This window comes from Belonocnema kinseyi, chromosome 9 (assembly GCF_010883055.1).
Source record: "Belonocnema kinseyi isolate 2016_QV_RU_SX_M_011 chromosome 9, B_treatae_v1, whole genome shotgun sequence".
NCBI classification, from domain to species: Eukaryota; Metazoa; Arthropoda; class Insecta; order Hymenoptera; family Cynipidae; genus Belonocnema; species Belonocnema kinseyi.
Genome location: NC_046665.1, coordinates 21128492 through 21146704, shown reverse-complemented (window position 1 = coordinate 21146704; position 18213 = coordinate 21128492). Strand labels below are relative to the sequence as shown.

At 34.8% G+C, this 18213-nt stretch overlaps 1 protein-coding gene across 2 annotated transcripts in view; it reads right to left on the bottom strand.

Annotated features, from left to right (window-relative positions):
• Positions 1–18213, bottom strand: part of LOC117179452 (rho GTPase-activating protein 20-like) — a 419532-nt gene that overhangs the window by 35819 nt on the left and 365500 nt on the right. For both annotated transcript variants that reach the window (XM_033371276.1, XM_033371277.1), the window contains exon 4: positions 1118–1335. In XM_033371276.1, the coding sequence (XP_033227167.1) occupies positions 1118–1335 (218 nt within the window). The remainder of the gene's footprint in view (positions 1–1117; positions 1336–18213) is intronic.

Sequence of the window (18213 nt, the reverse complement as noted above, 5' to 3'; positions counted from 1 at the left end):
CCGTATGTTCCCCATATTCTTACGATCTGTTTGGGAGCCCAAAGAATATGTGTGCCAAAGTTGGTGACGATTGGTAAAAAAAACTGTGAATCATCAGAAACATCCATTTAAGGCCACTTCATTTTTTCGCATTATTGAATAAGCAAAAGCGATTAGCGATTCGGGTTGCTGTAGAAAACATCTCCAGTGCAATATCTGCACGTACACACATTTTCAAGTCGATGTATGCAACGGCGTGACTTTATCGAGCTTCAATGGCAGAAATTTGAATTTTTTTTTTAGTAGAGAGATACAGAATTGAGATAAACTCAAATTTTTCTATTTCAAACAAAACTAAATTAAATTAAACGTGTTTAACAATCTTTAAACTTTTATATAACATGAGCAAAAATAACTTTAATGTGAAATAATGGGCAAAAATTATACTTTTTAAATAAGTAAAACATTTTTTAACATTTACAAAGCTTTATCAAAATCGCAGTGTTTGATTTTTTGAAGCTAAAACTTATCTCATTGAATTCATTTTTCATGCAACTTATAATAGTAATATTTTGGTATTTTGAATATTGCTATTTCAGTAGAAAAAGGTTCTAGACCAACGCAAATTTTTCAGAGTGCTTAAATGAAGAACTGAATAACATACTGAAAATCCTACATTTATTTCATTTTCTCCCTACAAGATATTCATGTTTGAATATCAAAAAAACGTCAGAAGTGGCGAATTTCGAGGTGCAATTTTTAATATATCACCATCAAAAATAGGAAAAACATCACTAAAAAATCTTTAATCTTAAAAATTAAACTTTGCGATTTTAAGAACTCATTGAAAGTGTTAAAAAATTATTATCCTTTAGTTACATTTCAAATAAGAATTTCTCTCGCTTTCGTTACTGAATATTAAAGTTTAAAGACAACTGAATATGTATCGTTTTATTTTATTCAATTTAAAAGCGTAGAATTGTACTTTTCCTCAATTTTATCATGGAAATGAAAATGATATTTTTCTGTATCCTTGCACTTTCAAAATCAATTAAATAAAAAAAAGTAACTTATTCAAGGCCTTACAAAATTCTAAGGAGGTGTTTTTATAATAATGCTGTTAGATTATAATACTTACATAAATGTTGCAATAACGTTAGTGGTTGGCCAGCCAAAAACAAAGCTTGTTTCTTGTGACTTGTTTGTCTCGGCAACGTCCTCTATGTGACCAGCTGTAAGCCACAGTTCGCTCATTCTGACAGACTGCTTCAGCTTAAAGTTACCACCGCTTCGTGCCTTAGCTATGAGCAGAAGATCCGAAAAGAGGAAGAGATGCCTCTCCTGAGACTGCATTCCCTGTAATCAGTCGGGGGTTAAACGATAGAGTTTATTGACCAGTGCAATCTCACAAGGGGAACTCATTTACGAGAAAGAAGGGTTTTAGAAAATCCTCGCAGGTGACGCTCGTGTCTTTCAATTGGCCGGTCTTTGTTCTGCTGAAACGTGTCCAAAAAAGTGGTAAAATCTGTGGGGCACTCAAATTTGACTACTAAGCGAGGGGTCAACAACTCGTGAAGTCAAAACACCGAAGGAATAATTAGGAGACCTTACTCCGTTCTCCCACTTGGCAATAGAAACATTACCGTAAGCAGTTGTCCTCTTCCTATACATCGAACGTAAGTTGAGAGGTTCTGTTTGTTTGTTTTGATGCAAGTGTCAGAAATTTGTTCTAAGCCATGAGGTGTCAAGTTCCGGGTTGTGGACGAAGTTACACGCCGAAGAAGTAAAATACACTTCGTTTTTTTAAAGCCTTCACTGTAAGTACAATAAACGTCTAATATATTTTATTGTTTTACCTGTCATTAAGCCTTGAGAATCTTTAGTCTATTTATCATATTACAAATTTAGAAGGTACTTACCTATACGTTTCCTTCTCAAAATCTGTTCACACATTTTTCAAACAAGTACCGAAAATACTGTTTATATATTTATTTTGTGTATCTTTCGTATGATGATCAACAAAAGAGCACAACCTCTAACTTACGTCAATTTGACAAACTTTCTCACTCTTACACTTTTCCATGTATATGAAGAGGACAAATGCGCACCTGCGCACTCAAATCTAAGATCTTCCTGTAATGTGCGTATCATTTACGGTAATGTTTCTATTGTCAGTTTCAGATGGCTTCCCGCTGGCAGTTGAGTCTCCATATTATTCCTTCGTGAGTCAGATGTACAATGTACACCTTCACTGAAGTCACTGGCGTGAAGTCACTTGAATTCACAATACATCACTGAAATCACTTATCACTCTATCGGTTGAGTTGTGAACCCCTCGATACTAAGATTTGATAAATCGGGATTAAAGTTACTGACATGTCCGAGCGATTGGTGAATGCAATAATATTAGTGCCATTAAAATATATAATCAATTTCTTCTTGGAATAATAAACGTGGTCTCGCAGGAGGAAACTCGTATGAGTAATAAAAGGATGCCGCTGTGAACTTGCTCTTGTTGAATATCCACTAAACCTATTTATTTTGATACTTCAAGAATTAATAATAATTTGGAAATTTTTTTTAAAATTATTTATTTAATTATTTGCAAATCTTGTCTTGACGTAAATTATAATAATGTTATAATCTATTTTAATATCATATAAAAGTTTGCTATTAGTAAAAAGAAAATTGTGATTCGAATATCTTGATCGTGAAATGTAAATGTCTCATTGAAAATATCAAAACCTGCAAACCTTTAGAGACATTTTAAAATCACCGACCCGTATTAGTAAAGATTTATTCTTGAATTTCGAGATAGTGCACTCAGAGAGATTCAATTTGCAAATTAATCAAATGTAAATCATTCTGTGCAGCAGGATTCGAACTGAGAAATAAACAATTTTCTGCGAGAAAAATTTGTAATTTTTGTAAACGTTATTTTTATTATTAAAAGGTGGCAAAATTCAGTTATTTTTCTGGGTCCATACAATGGATTAAAAAAACTATTTTGTTTTTGGCAACTTTATATATTTTAAACAATTCATTATTTAAACAAAAGTCCTAAAAAATGTAAAATCACAAAAAAATCATAATTCATTTAAAATTAAATTTTATGAAAAAGCACTTCACACGCTTATAGAAATCAGATAGAAATTAAAAAAAATAACTCCTAAGTCGCTCCTCAGAAAAAGTATAGTTATTTTGACGACTGAAAATTGAGGAATTTCACGCAGTTTCAGATAAGTAAAATTACTAAGAAAGAACAGTTTTTTTCAGTTTAAAAATGTTATAATACAAAATATTGATCTAATAATGCAATTTCTTTATTTCTTGTACATAAATTTACAAAGAATAACGAAGAAAGGCGATAAAATGAGGTTTCCAAATTGATCAAAACACTAACTCCGTGGTCCAGGTGCGTATTTCATAGCACAGAGGTCGATTTCTCCTCGTTGCTAGATGCACAAAAACTAGCTGACATTGAGGGCCTTTACACACTAGGACGCTTGGCCCCTTACAATTTTTGAGGGTCGGGATCTGTAACCGGCTTTCTCTCCACTTTCAAAATATTTGAAATACAAAAAGGCACTGTGCTCTAAAAGACCCACCTGCACCACGGAGGGTTAAACTATACTATTTCAAATAGAAATTGTATCAATTTTCAACAAGTAAGAACACAAATATGTCTAGCGAGTTAAGTAGCTTAAGGTAGTGCGCGTGAAAAAACCTTTTTATATGATAGTAAGAATCAAAATAATATTACTGATCACAATATTAAAAAAGAACATTTTAAAACTTACAAAATCATTTATTTTAACAATATTTTTTGTAATTTAATGTTATCTTACTATATGGCTTCTTATAGTCGGGGCGACAAGAATTGTTTGATCCGCGGTAATAGGTCCCCGGAGTTTTTTTGGTGAATAATGTTCAGAATGGTCTCCTGAATCCGTCAGTATAAGGTCCTCTGGCGAATTTATGGTCGTTCTCTCGATATTGATAATGACATTCTTTTACAAATCATGCTGCATCTCCTAAAATGTTTAAAATTTGAAAAAAAAATGTTTTTGAGATTATTAGGTGTTTTTTAAATCAACCATTTTTATTGTGTACAATTTTGTGGGCGTATGATAGTTTTGACAAAAACGCAGAAAAAGCATATTATGATAATCTAATTTTATACAATGCTGATAGATATTTTGTAGATTTATAGTTATAACTAATTAGATTATGATAATACGCATGAAATTTCTTTTGCGCATTTTTGCATCTGACCTATAATTAACATAAAAAAACAAACAAGTTTTGCAAGAAAGATTATTTGTACCCGATTGTAACCAACATTTATTATATTTTTTACATTTTGTTTTCTCTCTCTGTTAAAGAACCTATATAAGGAAAACATTCGTCTGATATTTTGTTTTCGTATCCCACATAATTGATCTAATAAATAAAAAATAGATTTTAAAGAAAATAAATTTATAAAAATTAACTGAGATGGAAGATAATGATCCATTGTTTTTCAATCTTCTTTTTAAATTTTCGTTACAATATTACGAAGGTAATGCAGCGCATTAAAATTGGATTTAAAAATTACTTTCAAACAGTTTAATTTTTTTCAACCATTTCCAATCTTGCAAGTTATCGAACTAGTAGTCTTCCTTCTACTATTAGTCAGATAATATTGCAATTTAAATTCTTCTAATTTTTCAATGAGTAATTTAGAAAGATTATATTAAAAATCTGTGGTTTTTGGTGAGTCCAGCAATATTTAATTTGTCTTAATAAGTGGAAATTTACATTAACCCTTAGCTGGCACTCTGGGTTCGTTCGCGATGGTCAATTTTACAATCGTAATTTTACTTGTTTTTAAGTTTCAAAATAGGACTTTCAGCACCATCTGGCGTTAGAACAGAGGTGCCCTCTCTCCCCCACGTTCGTCTTACTAGGTGATCGTAAATGTTTTTTGTGCTCCAAAATTTGTGTTTATAGTTTTTGTCCTGTATTGCAGAGAAGGTAAGTACATGATGTTTCAAGGTGTTTTTAATATTGTTTGTGTCAATATAATTTTTTGTTGTTGTAATGTTAGATGGCGTATAATTTACGTTCGAGCATCCGGCAACAGTGTATGGATATGGATAATTAAGAGGATCCACCTAGGAAACAAAAATCCATTCACCTGCATTTGGCTGGGTTTTGAGGTCTTCTTAATTGTGTATCTGTCACTGGAATTCCAGATAGCCGCCTATAGGTGAGAAACTAATTCTTTTAATCGGCCACGTAATTTTTTTCTCGGGCCCATTCAGTAGCGATTATGAATAAGAATTAACCGATAAAAGAACGATAATTCCGATAGAAAATTAATAATTCAAGTAAAACAAATATAATTTAAATAGTTAAGATTATTCATTAAAAAATAGTTCAATGGCCACCTTCAAGAAAATCCTGGCATACATGCAGTCTATTTTTATTTACGACTATTTATATTCAGGTATTTTAATTGATTTTGCTGAACATTTTTTGATGTTGACATATTTGCATCACACCACATTCATTATCTTCACATGCATTTGCTTACATTTTCGTCATAATGAGGTGTTGTCATTGTGTGACGACAAGTATCTTGGGAACTAGCAACTAGCAAGAAGATTATAATGGGCTACCAAAATACAGGAACTCTATACAATTTGCAACAAAAATATTCAGAATTGAAACCAAGCGGACGAATTATCTGCAAACTGGTTAAACACTCAGCCCTAAAATATACCTTTTCAACAAAAAAGTAAATTTTGCACCAAAAAAGACGAATTTCTAATCATTTATATATATAATTAAAAATTTGTCATAAAGACAACCGCAGGATTTCGCCGGGAGCGGGTGCTAATCTGGAAAATTGCACCCGCTTCCAGCTAAATCGTGGTAAAATTTCAGCCACAACCACGCCTCACGACCGTGACATAGTTGGTTACAGTCTGTAAAAGAATCAATACGACATTCCAGCAAAATCCTCGTACACCCTAAGAACACGGAGCGACCCAAGGACAACCGCCTTCTGCATTTTTCCCGAAAGTGTTCTAGCATATTGTTGACACGCAGGGACGCTTTTTAGGCCATTAGCAAGTGAAAGATTGGCACCTCCAACAGCGCCGATGATAAGGACGACCAATTTAACAGAATATTCCGGGTAGAATCGTTGCAACTCCCTTATAAGGTCTCGATACCTCTATTTCTTTTCATTCTCCTTGGTTATGATGCTTTTGTCAGCTGGTGCCGAAAATTCGATAACAAACATGGTTCGCTTCTCGAAGTCAAGAAGAACCATGTCAGGCCTCGAGTGAGCAACAGAAACAATTGTCGAGAATATAAAGTTCCAGTATATGCGGCACTTCCCATTCTCGACAATTGACTCAATTTCCCTAGGAGCATTTAGAGGAGCGATATTAAGGTTAATGCCGTAGGAGAGACAGAGATGGTAATAAAGCACTCTTAGTGCCGCATTGTGCTTTTGAATGTAGGTCGTTCCCGCGTGAGTTTGACAACTAGATAGTATGTGAGCTAAATGCTCGGGGTATGCATGGCACGCACTGCAGCTATCATCGGGAATGTCTTGGCTTAAAATGTGGCGACGGTATGTTAAGGTGGAAATGATACCGTCTTGGCATGCAAAAATGAAACCCTTAGTACCAGACTTCAATCCGGGCGATTTAAGGAAAGCAAACGTTAGCTCACAAGACATTGACTGATCCTTCACATTTCTGTGGAAGATACCGTGCATCATTTATCGAGGAGCTGTTCACGAAAGTTTTTCTCTTGTGCTTTCTTAATCCGGGCTTTCAGGAGTGAGCACTCGAGATAGATAAGATTTGCTGCATTTTGCTGACCCCTAATACTGAAGTCAAGTCCGAGTGCTTCAGCAGCCTCCCCCGCTGCTTTGTACAGAAACGCTCCTTTGCCCCTTTCTTCGTGATTCCTGACCATTTTAAGATGAGGGTCTCTTCCATTTGCAACTCTATGTGCTGTATCCAGAATAATCCTGTTGTGAAGACATTCCAGACTCAATATTCCGCGACCCCCTTGACGGCGTGAGATGTACAGTCGCGGAACGGAAGATTTAAGATGCATGCTTTTGTTCATGTGCATAACCTTTCTTTTCCCGATATCAAGAGATCTGAGCTCGTTCTTCGTCCATGGAACTACTCCAAATGAATAGATTAGTACCGGGACGGCAAGCATGTTCGTTGCAGAGACTTTGTTCCTCGCCGACAGTTCGGAAGACCAAATCTGTCGGATGAGACGTTTGTATCTGTTTCGAAGAGTATCCTTTATAGATGTCACATCCTGAATGCGGCTCTGTGGCACGCCTAGGTATGCATAAGTCTCTCCAGCGCAAAAGTGTCGTATAGCGCTTCTATCAACGAGCTCAGAATATTCAGGGATGCCATTAAGTTTTCCTCGCTTCAAATAAACCTTGGCGCATTTGTCTAACCCAAATTCTATTCCAATTTCCGTAGTATATCGTTCGACAATCCCCAGAGCTAGATGCAGTTGCTCTCTGTTTTTAGCATAGATCTTAAGATCGTCCATGTAAAATACATGAGTGACCGTGTACTTTCGATCTGCAGGTTTGCCGCACAAGTAACCGTCGGAAAGGCGAAGTGCTAGAGATAGTGGCAATAATGTAAGGCAAAAGAGGAGTGGGCTCATGGTGTCGCCCTGAAAGACACCTCTCTGAAAGGTGACCTTGTTAGTTGTCACACGATTTTTTTCAGATGAGACAGTAAATCTGGTTTTTCAAAGCGGCATCAATCTCTCTATGCACCCAACTATTTGCGGATGAACCTTTAAGATTTCCAAAAGACAGATAATAGGTCTATGGGATGTAGAATCGAAAGCTTTCCGATAATGATTCCAGGCCATCGATAGGTCACGCTGGTAGAATGCTGCATCTTTGCAAACACATCTATCGATGAGCAGGTTCTCCCGACATCCGGCTACGCCTTTCTTTGAGCCACGTTGTTCATACATTTCTTGCCACACAGGTTCAATTGCCCGAACAATCCTATCATTCAGGATAGCTGTGAATATCTTATAAAGTGTGTTCAGACAAGTGATTGGCCTGTAATTCTTCGGGTCAGCTAAGTTGTCTATTTGCGGCAGGAGTATTGTACGCTCTTCTACCAACCACTCCGGAATCAGCTCTTCCGACTTTAAATATAAGGTGAAAATACGGGCCAAATGCTGATGGGATGAAGAAAACTTCTTCCACCTGAAGGTTTTAATAAAATCTGGTCCCGGTGCGGAATAGTTCTTCATCCCTCTTAATACTTTTTTCACCTCCTCGGTAGTGATGGGTGGGCATTCTTTATCAGGTTTTATGAGGGCATCACATAACTCCTTGAAGCTATTTATATTTTCTGAGGCTTCGTCCAGTCTATGTTGCACTTCGTAGACTTCTTTCCAAAATACTTCGACCTCCTCTGGTTTGGTTGGGTGTTTGACAGTAACTGGAGGGTCTTGGAAGAGTCGAGATGGATCAGAGAGAAGCTCTTGATGTTCTCTGACCCACCTCTCCCTCCGCTCTAGACTTCTCTTAGCGTCAGATAATAGCCATATTCTCTCAACAATATGCTGCCTGATGGTCTTTATGGCAAGTCGATGCATTCGTCTTTTGGTCTTATGATTAACCGTTGTCTTTATTTTACGGTTCGCATCGGCTAAAGCTCTCGCTGCATTATAGACACAATAATTGATAGCCTGGAGGTCGGATTCTCCGGTAAAATGTCCACGAAGCTCGTCATCCATTTCAGCCAGATCTTTAGGCTTAAGAGAAACCTTGGTGTTATGTTTCTCCGGGTCATAAAGCATCGCTCTTCCCCTATTGGATGCCTGCCCGCGGTTGGTCTTAGTGTCGCCTCTCTTTTTCTGTTGCCGGCTTGTTCCAGCTGTGGTAGAGTAGGCGTTCCGCTTACATAGCCCCTTTTTCGGAGTAGTTCAGCATGGTGTCGCAGACGTTGCTGCGAAAAGTGCGATAGCTCCAGGTTTTTCTCGCACCACAGAGCATGCAGCCATGCTATTTAACCCCGTTCAGGGGCCACACTCGCATCGTAGCACTCTAGCAAGTCGTGATTCAGTCGCTCCTTCCACCCAAAGGTTGCGAGATCCCGCCGATCCATCGTGTTGAATCCATTTTCAATGGCTCCCCCAGCTCTAGGTCGATCGGCATTGTTGGCCGACCCACTGTCGGGAGCCCTGCGCGTTCTGTTGTTTTAAACCGAACTTACTACAACTATGTTTGGTGTTGTCATTGTTGTTCCCACGAGAAGTTTCATTTTCTATGAAATTGTTGCATTCTCAGCTAAACCAAAATTTCATTTTTCAACTAAAAATGAGATAGTTACATTATGTTCGAAAATGTCCACGCTTTGCTATTAAAATAGATATATGGATACAGCAATTATATTATAATTACACTGCGAATTATGGCTATGTATTTACCATTTACGAGAAAGATGTATGTCTCCACCCAGCTTCCATCGAAACACTTTCATTGAAATATTTTGATTTCTTATTATCAGGGTCAAAATTTGTTAAATCATCCACAAGCACATTTCTTTTGTTCCGCGCATCTGCGCGTATCCGAATAGCATAAATTAAATATGGGTACATGTTTTTTTAATATACATCGGCTCGGAAATATTCCGTCGTTCTTCCGTTCGCGTCGCAAAACTCCCATCCAGAAACGCACGGAACGCGAAGGCAAACGCAAGCCAGAAATAAAATGGCCCCTGCGGCCGGACGCGTCGATTAGGTATTTGAGGTTAGGTAGGGGATATACAAGATATCTGTACGTCCAGGGCCAAACAATAATACTAAATGCATGTCATGGAACTTCATTTTTTTTATTTTCCTTTCCCTTTACCCCTTTCTCATTCCCTTTGAATTTTTCTTACCCCTTTCCCAATCCAATACACCGTTTTCCTTTCCCCTATTAACCCTTTCTTTTTCTCGATTGCTCTTTACCATTTCCCTTTTCCCTTTCAACCATTTACCATGTCTTTATTTCCCCGTACTCTTCACCCTTTTTCATGTTCTTCCCGTCCCCCTTTTATTTTTTCCTATTTCCGCCATTTTCTTTCCCTATTCACCCTTTCCTGTTTCTCATTTTTCCTCCTCTTTTACTTTCCCTCCATTCCCTTTAACAATTTCGCTTTCCCCTTTTAACCTTTCCGCTTTCATCTTTTCCCCGTTCCCTTCAACCTTTCTCTCCTTTCTTCATTTCACCCTTTCCCTTTTTCTTCTCCCCTTTCCCTTTACTTATTTTTTTATTTACCCATTATCCTTAATCGTTTCCCCTTTCCCTTTTCACACCTTCGCCTTTCCCCTTCCTCTATTTCCTCGTTCTCTTTACCCTTATTCTTTTTCCTATTTTCTTCTCCCTTTTATTTTTCCCTTTCCCCTTTTCCTCTCTCTTTGCACCCCTTCCGATGTCTCATTTTCTCCTTCCTTTTTCCTTCTCATTATTCCCTTTTTCAGTTCCCCTTTCCCCTTCGCCTTTTAATCTTTCCCTTTCCAACCTGTTCACGTTCCCTTCACCCATTTACTCATTTTTCCATTTGCCCCTTTCCGTTTTTTCAAAAGGAAAAATGCGAAAGAGGAAAGGGTGAAAATTAAAAGAGGAAAAGAAAAGGGGAAAGAGGGAAATGGGGAAAAGAGAAAAAAGGTTGAAAGGAACGAGGAAAGGATGAAAAGGGAAAGCTTAAAAGGGAAAGGTTAAACGGGAAAAAGAAACAGCAAAATGGCATGGGGGAAAGGACAAATGAAGGAAAACATGAGAAATTGGGAAGGAAGAAAGGGGAAAGGAAAAGGCGAAAATGGGGAAAATAAAAAGAGAACGTGGATAATAGGAAAAAAGTTGAGGGAACGGGGAAATAAAGATAAGGGGAAAGGGTAAATGGTATAAAGGGGACGCGGAAACGCTAAAGAGGAATAGGAGAATAAAAGGGTTAATTTTTCTCTTTCCCCCTTCTCCTTTCCCTTTTTGCCCATATAGATCCATATAGAAGTAGGTAATGAGTGCGTCGTCAGAAAGGTGCTACTTATAAAATCCATATAGAAAGCAATTAAAATTCTGTTTGCAATTTCATATAGATTACATGTCAGGACAATACATATAAAACCATATAGAAGTAGGGAATTAGCACAATGTTAAAAAAAAACATTATTTGTATATCCATAAAGAAAACGCATCAAATCTTCTTCGTAATTTCATGTAGATTATATGTTAGAGATACATCATATAGAAGTAGGTAATTAGCGCGTCATCAGAAAAGTCCTACATATCAACCATGGTATTGAGCACTTTGTGTGACGTAGTGTATGGAAGTCGAAAGCGTTGAATGAAAAAATACTTTATGTGATTGAATAAGTGGCTATTAATTTCGGTATACCCGAGCCCCTGATCAGAGAAATATCTCACAGGTTATGGGGTCAGTGCATGCAATTCTGCTGCTAGTAAAATCAAAATAATAAAAAGTGAATGTGAACGTGTTAAATGAAATTGAGAAAAAAAAAGAACCAACGGAGTATGAGCAAAGTCCAAAGACACACCTCAGCAGCTAGAAGTGAAAGGCTGAACTAGACGAAATCCACTAGGACACAAAGACAAATCTTAGAAGAAAGAAACATGAAGACTCAATGTTTTGTAAACATTACAAAAGTTCCGCTATGTCCCTCCATTGCAAACTAAAAATACTAAAATCTAGTCTGATTTTAGCAAATATTGCAACAAAAGGTTTGTCCGTGTAGAGAGCTTAGAGGCTTCTTGGTGAAAACAATGGAAAAATATTTTTATACAAGAGAGGCTGAAGGGTTTAGACGTTTCCGTGAGAAACAACGAAACAAGATTTTTATATACAAAAGAGAATTGAGTGTTCAGAGATTTATTTGTAAAAATTACGAAACAACAGAACTATATACAATAGACGCTTGAGATTTTAGAGGCTTCTATGTGGAAACATAGAACCAATAATTCAAGTGCACGTTAGAGATAAGAGGTTTCTTCCGACAATGCAAAGAAACAGTATAAACAAAAAACTATAGAAATGAAATAATGTGTATGTATATATATTTATATATAAATACGAGATAAATCTATTAGTTGAGCGGTCAAATTTGGCGCGCTTCTGGCACGGTGCACGTGCACGGCCGCCCATCCTCCTTGTCTTCTCATCTGTTGTGCGTGAGGTCTGACAGAGATGGGGTACGTGTGCCGGCGCCGGAGCGGGCCGAAATCGACTATTCATATTGAATTGAAAAAAATATCATGAGCTAACATTCACGAAATGGCAAGATACAAAAGAATATATCAAACATACAGAACACATATAATGTATAAAGTGCCTTTAAATAGTAGATTGGCCAGTTTTGATAAAACGCTTAATTATAGTGCATATGCACAGTTACTCGTTCTTGATTATCTTCCTATCTGCTGTGCGTGGGATCTGACCGACACGAGTCACACTGACAATATTAAGGATAAATATACATTAGTATATAAGTTTCTTTAATTGAAATGATTTTTTTTTAATTGAAAAGATAATGGTTAGGTTGAAAGATATCCTTGGCTTGAGACCGTCCATAAATTACGTAACACGTTTTTCTTTTGTTTGAATAAAGACGAGCATGAAATTGATGTGAAGTTGAGAAAGACACAACGATATAAACAAAAGAAAAAAGTGTTACGTAATATATGGATGATCCCTTAGTACGTAAATACGGCCACCCGATCTGCTTGTCTTCACATTTGCAGCGCGTGAGATCTGACGCAGACCGACTATTTAAATGAACTATACATGATGTAAATAAAAAATAATGATTATTAAGAACAAAATATAGAATAGAAAAAACACAAAACTCCAACAACAGCATGCTAAGTGCAACAACGCGTGTAATGTTAATGAACACTTTAGAGATAACAGCAAAGATTTTAATGGGTTTTAGAAACAATATAAATATAATATAAATAGACTAACATTAAAAAATTTAGAAGTTTGAGATGACATAGAAAGTTGCAATGAATTAAAACCATTTTTAGATACCTAGAAAATTGCGACGAAAATATATATGCAACGAAATTATAAAAAAAATTAAAAATCTTATTTAAATTTATGGATAAATTATTTCGAATCAGTATTGATGTTAAATAATATTTTAGATGTCATAAATGAAAATACTCAAAATCCTAGTTAAAAATATCATTACAAATCATCTAGATCAAAATTACCAAAATTAAATTTTGCAGATAAAGAGCCAAAAAGTATAAGCTGTTTCCAGGGTAGTACTTCAAATGTGTTAAACAGATTTAATCAGGAGACAATAAAAAATTAGAGAAATGTATTTGGAAAAAATAAAATTATTTTTACAGAGGTGTCTTAGGTGTAATCAATAAGGACATAGGTCTAGAGATAGCGCTAGGGATTATTTTTAAGGAAATTTGAAAGGCGTTCTTAGAAATAGAGTACAGAAAAATAAGATTTCAGAGAGAGTAGAACAAAAGGTCATAAACATTATTTAGAAGACAAAAATAAAAACAATATCAATCAAATAAAATTAGAAGGCAATAAAGGATTCCAACCAAATAACTTCGGGAATAATGTAGAAGATTAAGCTGCATTTAGAATTGATAACCTAAGAAATGAAGATAATTCGAAAAAAAAATTAGAATCGGATATTTAATTTAATTACCAATTCAGGGACAACAGAACATTTTATAAATAAGAGCTTATTTTTGAGTGACCTTACAAATGTATAAGAGAGATAATAAAAAGTTACAATAAAAATAAATCAGCGGATATTAAAATAGATGGAAAGGAGGAACTATTTCTTTACTTAATCATTTCAGAAGGCACATGGTTCACAGGCACATGGTATTATAATTAGAATGTTGACTTTGGAGGGAGTAGAATGTGATTCTAAATGATTCGGAGTTAGAAAAAGATGTGTCTGAGATTGGGAGGGAAGATAAAGGTTGTTCAGAAAAAGATGAACATTTAGATAGAGATTACAATAACTCAAAAAAGGAAAATGATTTGTATAAAGCGGTCATCAATAGGAAGATATTAGAAGTAGACAAAATATGAGAAATATACACAGTGATGGACATGTGTATGAGTAATCCATTAGAAACATAAAATAATAAATTCACAAAACATAGTGACACAATGTTATAGTACTAGCGTTAGGGCGCGCTCAGTCTTTGTATATTCTCCACACTTGTGCACAGATTTTTTAAACTATAGGTCGCACTCGAATTTGTCTCTGAAAGTGTATCTCTTTTCCATAAATGTATATTATTAAAATTCATAACATACATTGATATCAAACGTCACACATACATTTATACCATTGAGAATTTTTGAAATACTGTGACATAGGTGAATGAAAAAATGCAATTTGTGATTCTCTATTATTTTGTTATGCTGTCAAAATTTGAATTTTCGATTTTTCAAGGAAATTCAAAAATTTGTTATGATAATCTTGTAGGGTATTCAAAAAGAAACATTTTTCTTTTCTTGACGTTTTTTCATGTCGTGCATTATTTGGCTTCAAATGTTGATTTGACTGGCTAACGAGAGTTTTCGTGCTACAAAACTAAAAATCTACAGAAACACGCGCACACACACAAACACACACTTATTCGTAAAAACCTGTTTTTCGATTTCAGGGGGTCTCAAAACGTGGATGTAGAGGTTATGCTCCACATGATTTACTCTGGTGTTACTGAACTGATTAGTGTATAAGTCAGAAATCACTGATTAATCAGTGAAATGTCTAACTACTATTTCAATCAGTGAATTTTTCACTAAATTATATTTAGAGAGCATAATTAAATATCACAGCAGAAAGATTCAATAGAACATTGAGAACACTATAAGAAAATACATTCTGAGGCATCCAACTACAGTAAAGTTTTTAGATTCAAGACATGTTGGATTTATTAAAAAATTAACTCTTAGAAAAAGTCTTAAAAGGTAAAAATCAGATCGGGAAGCAAAAGCAGAGAAATAAAATTGGATGAAAGTATTTAGAAGTGAAGATAATAATCAAAGACGAAAACAGAAGAAATAAAAATTAATAGGAAAAGAGGAAAGCCGCGAAAGCAAAGACTAGAATTAAATGAGCAAACAGAAACAGAAGTGAAAAAGCGAATGTCTACAGAAAGAAAAGTAATCATGGGAAAAGAAAAAGGCTAAATAAAGTAGAATGCCGCGAAAGCAAAGACTAGAATTAGACGAGCGAACAGAAACAGAAGTCAAAAAGCAAATGTCGACAGAAAGAAAAGTAATCGTGGGAAAAGAAAAAGGCTAAAAATAAAGTAGAATGTATAGATGAAACAGATAGAAAATAAAAGGACATTCATTATCAAACAGATAGGCAATTAGAGATTAAAAAAGAATGATAAAAATATGAATTAAAGCACGAGTTAAAAGCCATAATAAATAAGGAATCTGTAATTTATCAAGAAGTGATTACGAGTAAAAACAAATTAGAGTCGAATGAAGCAATTGGAGAAGAATTTAGATCGATGAAGGAAAACAAAGTTTGGAATTCAATACAACGACTAAAAATAACGAAAGATGGAAATAGAATAAATATCATAGATTCAAAATAGGTATTTGAAAAAAAATAGAGGAAAATGCATAGGCAAAATTCAAAGCTAGACTAGTAATTAGAGGTTGCAAAGAAAAAAATAAATGTGAGTTGAACGAAATTAATGCTCTAGTAATGATATTACCTATAGTTAGATTAATATTAGCAATAATAAACAAATATGATTTAAACGCAAGACAATTAAACGAAAAATAGCTTATTTGAATGGTAAATTAGATAAAGAAAGATATATGGAGAAACAAGGAGGCTTAGAGTGTAGTAAGGTAACAAGAAAGTGTAAATTATGTAAATTAGTGAAGGCATTCTACGGATTGAAAATTAGTGGAATAGAGCATTTTCAGAATAAGTATTAAAATTAGGATTAGAAAATGATTTACATGAAACATGTTTGTTCACATGGATAAATAAAAAAGGTGGCAATTTTAGTATTATATTTAGATGAGATTTAGATGATTTAGATGAGATTTCTTAGGAATATATATCCAGAGGGATAAATGAAACGCGATAAGGAAAATACAACAAATAGATTGCATTAAGAAAATATGAGAGAAATTAAAAATGAAAGATAGCAAAGCACAAAACACATCAATGATAACCAAGCAAGTTAAAACAAAGTAATTAGAAAGGGGCGTGAAATAGAGGAGATAAACATAAAAAAGGTATCATTGAGAGAATAAAACGGGAGTTTGATGCATTTATGAAATGCAAGCAGGCCACATATTACACAAAGAGTAATTTATGAAGAAAGCAAATAAGTTAATTCAACAGAAGAAAACTGGATTTATACAAAAAGAATATTTAGATATTTAAGAGGAACGGTAGAAGGAGGTTTAAGGGGGGTGACCCACGTAACGGCTTCAAAAAATCGATTTTTTTTGCTTAAATGGAAGCTTGTCATCCCAAAAACATGCGGTTAAAGTTTAAGAGTCGTAGGTGCATTCTTTAACCCCCTAAAAGACGCCCCGCGCGCCACGCTCTAGCCTGCCGATGATGCCCTTTTTCAACGTATAAATCTTTAAACGCGTTTTTCTCGGTTTCATATTTTTCATAATTGCCCGGAAGATAACTCAAAAAGTATTCACCGATTAGGTTCTCCTTGCATACACATATAGTTTAAATGATTTGCTTCTGCGTGAACCTCTCTGAACTGAATAAATTGTTTAAACAATCATTTGTTACACAATTTCATGTAAATTGTTAGGTAAAAATCAATTTTTTGTTAAACAGGCGCCATTTTGTCAAAAATAATTACTTTTATCTTTTTTTTTGGTTCGCACAGAAGCCATGCACATAAACTTCAAGAAACTTTTTTGTTTTTGCGTTTCAGAGGAATCTATGAGAAACTAGAGTGCGGGTAATTTCACATGTCCCGGATGAACATATTCAACATCTGCCCTTATAATTAAAAATTTTATGCATATTTATGGCTGCAAACATTTATTTCTTAGTTCAAAAGTGCATTAATAAACCATACAAGTTTTGAAAAGATTCCTTAAATTCTTTATAAAAAAAAAATCACAAAGTATACCCTGATTTTTAGGTGTTACATGGTTAACATCGTTAGACAAATCAGCTAGAGATATTTTAGGTTAAAAAAACTACCCAATAGATGTATGATGTAAAAATAAGTTAGCTGGAGACTGTATGCAAAACATGGATGTCAGAAACTTATAATTTCAATGATGCAATAAAAAAAGAAACGAAAATTTAGAGATTAGAGACAGAACGGAAAAAATAGAATATGGCAGATACACACAGGAGATTATATGAAAAAATAATAATACATACAAGCATAGATAAAGGTATAAGTAGAGTAAAATTAATTCCATCAAAGAAGAATTTAGAGGACATTCTGATGAAACCACTTCCAGCAAAATGGCATAGATATATTTAGAATAAATAGAAAAGTATCATATATCTAAATTATATTTTTATTTTGACAGATAACTAGAAGATAAGAAGATGATTAAGGAAAGAGCAATACTAGAAGAAAATACAAGATTTGAGGCTGAAGAATAAACGAGAACATTAGAAGAAAAGACACTGAACTATTAATGAAGAATTCTAAAGCACTCAAAGATTGAATTTAGAAGATTTTAGAACCATATAAAATAAGATGTAAAAAGGAATGTGATCTTTGATGTAAATTAATATTATATAAATGAAAATTAGACACCGTGCAGTATCGATGAAGGGAGGGAGTCATGGAGAAAAGCTTCAACGATACAACACTGACATGATACTATGTAAGGGGCATTATTCCTCAACTGCCCCAACTCAAAAAGTCATGTTTTTCGATTGTCTCTAAATTCTGGGAATATGTTCGCCTACCCAACAGTAGTTAATCCACAAACTTATAGACCAGGATTACCAACCCTCTCCAAGTGAGGGGGGGTTGAATTTTCAACCCCAATGCCTGCAGGGGTAGTTTCAAACGCCTGCAACTTCCTTTCTGCTTTTTAAACGCTTTCATCCTATTTTATTATTTATAACAAAAAAAATTGTTTAAACAATTTTTTCAATAAATCAATTGTTTATTTAACTTTTTTCGCAATTTAGGCATCT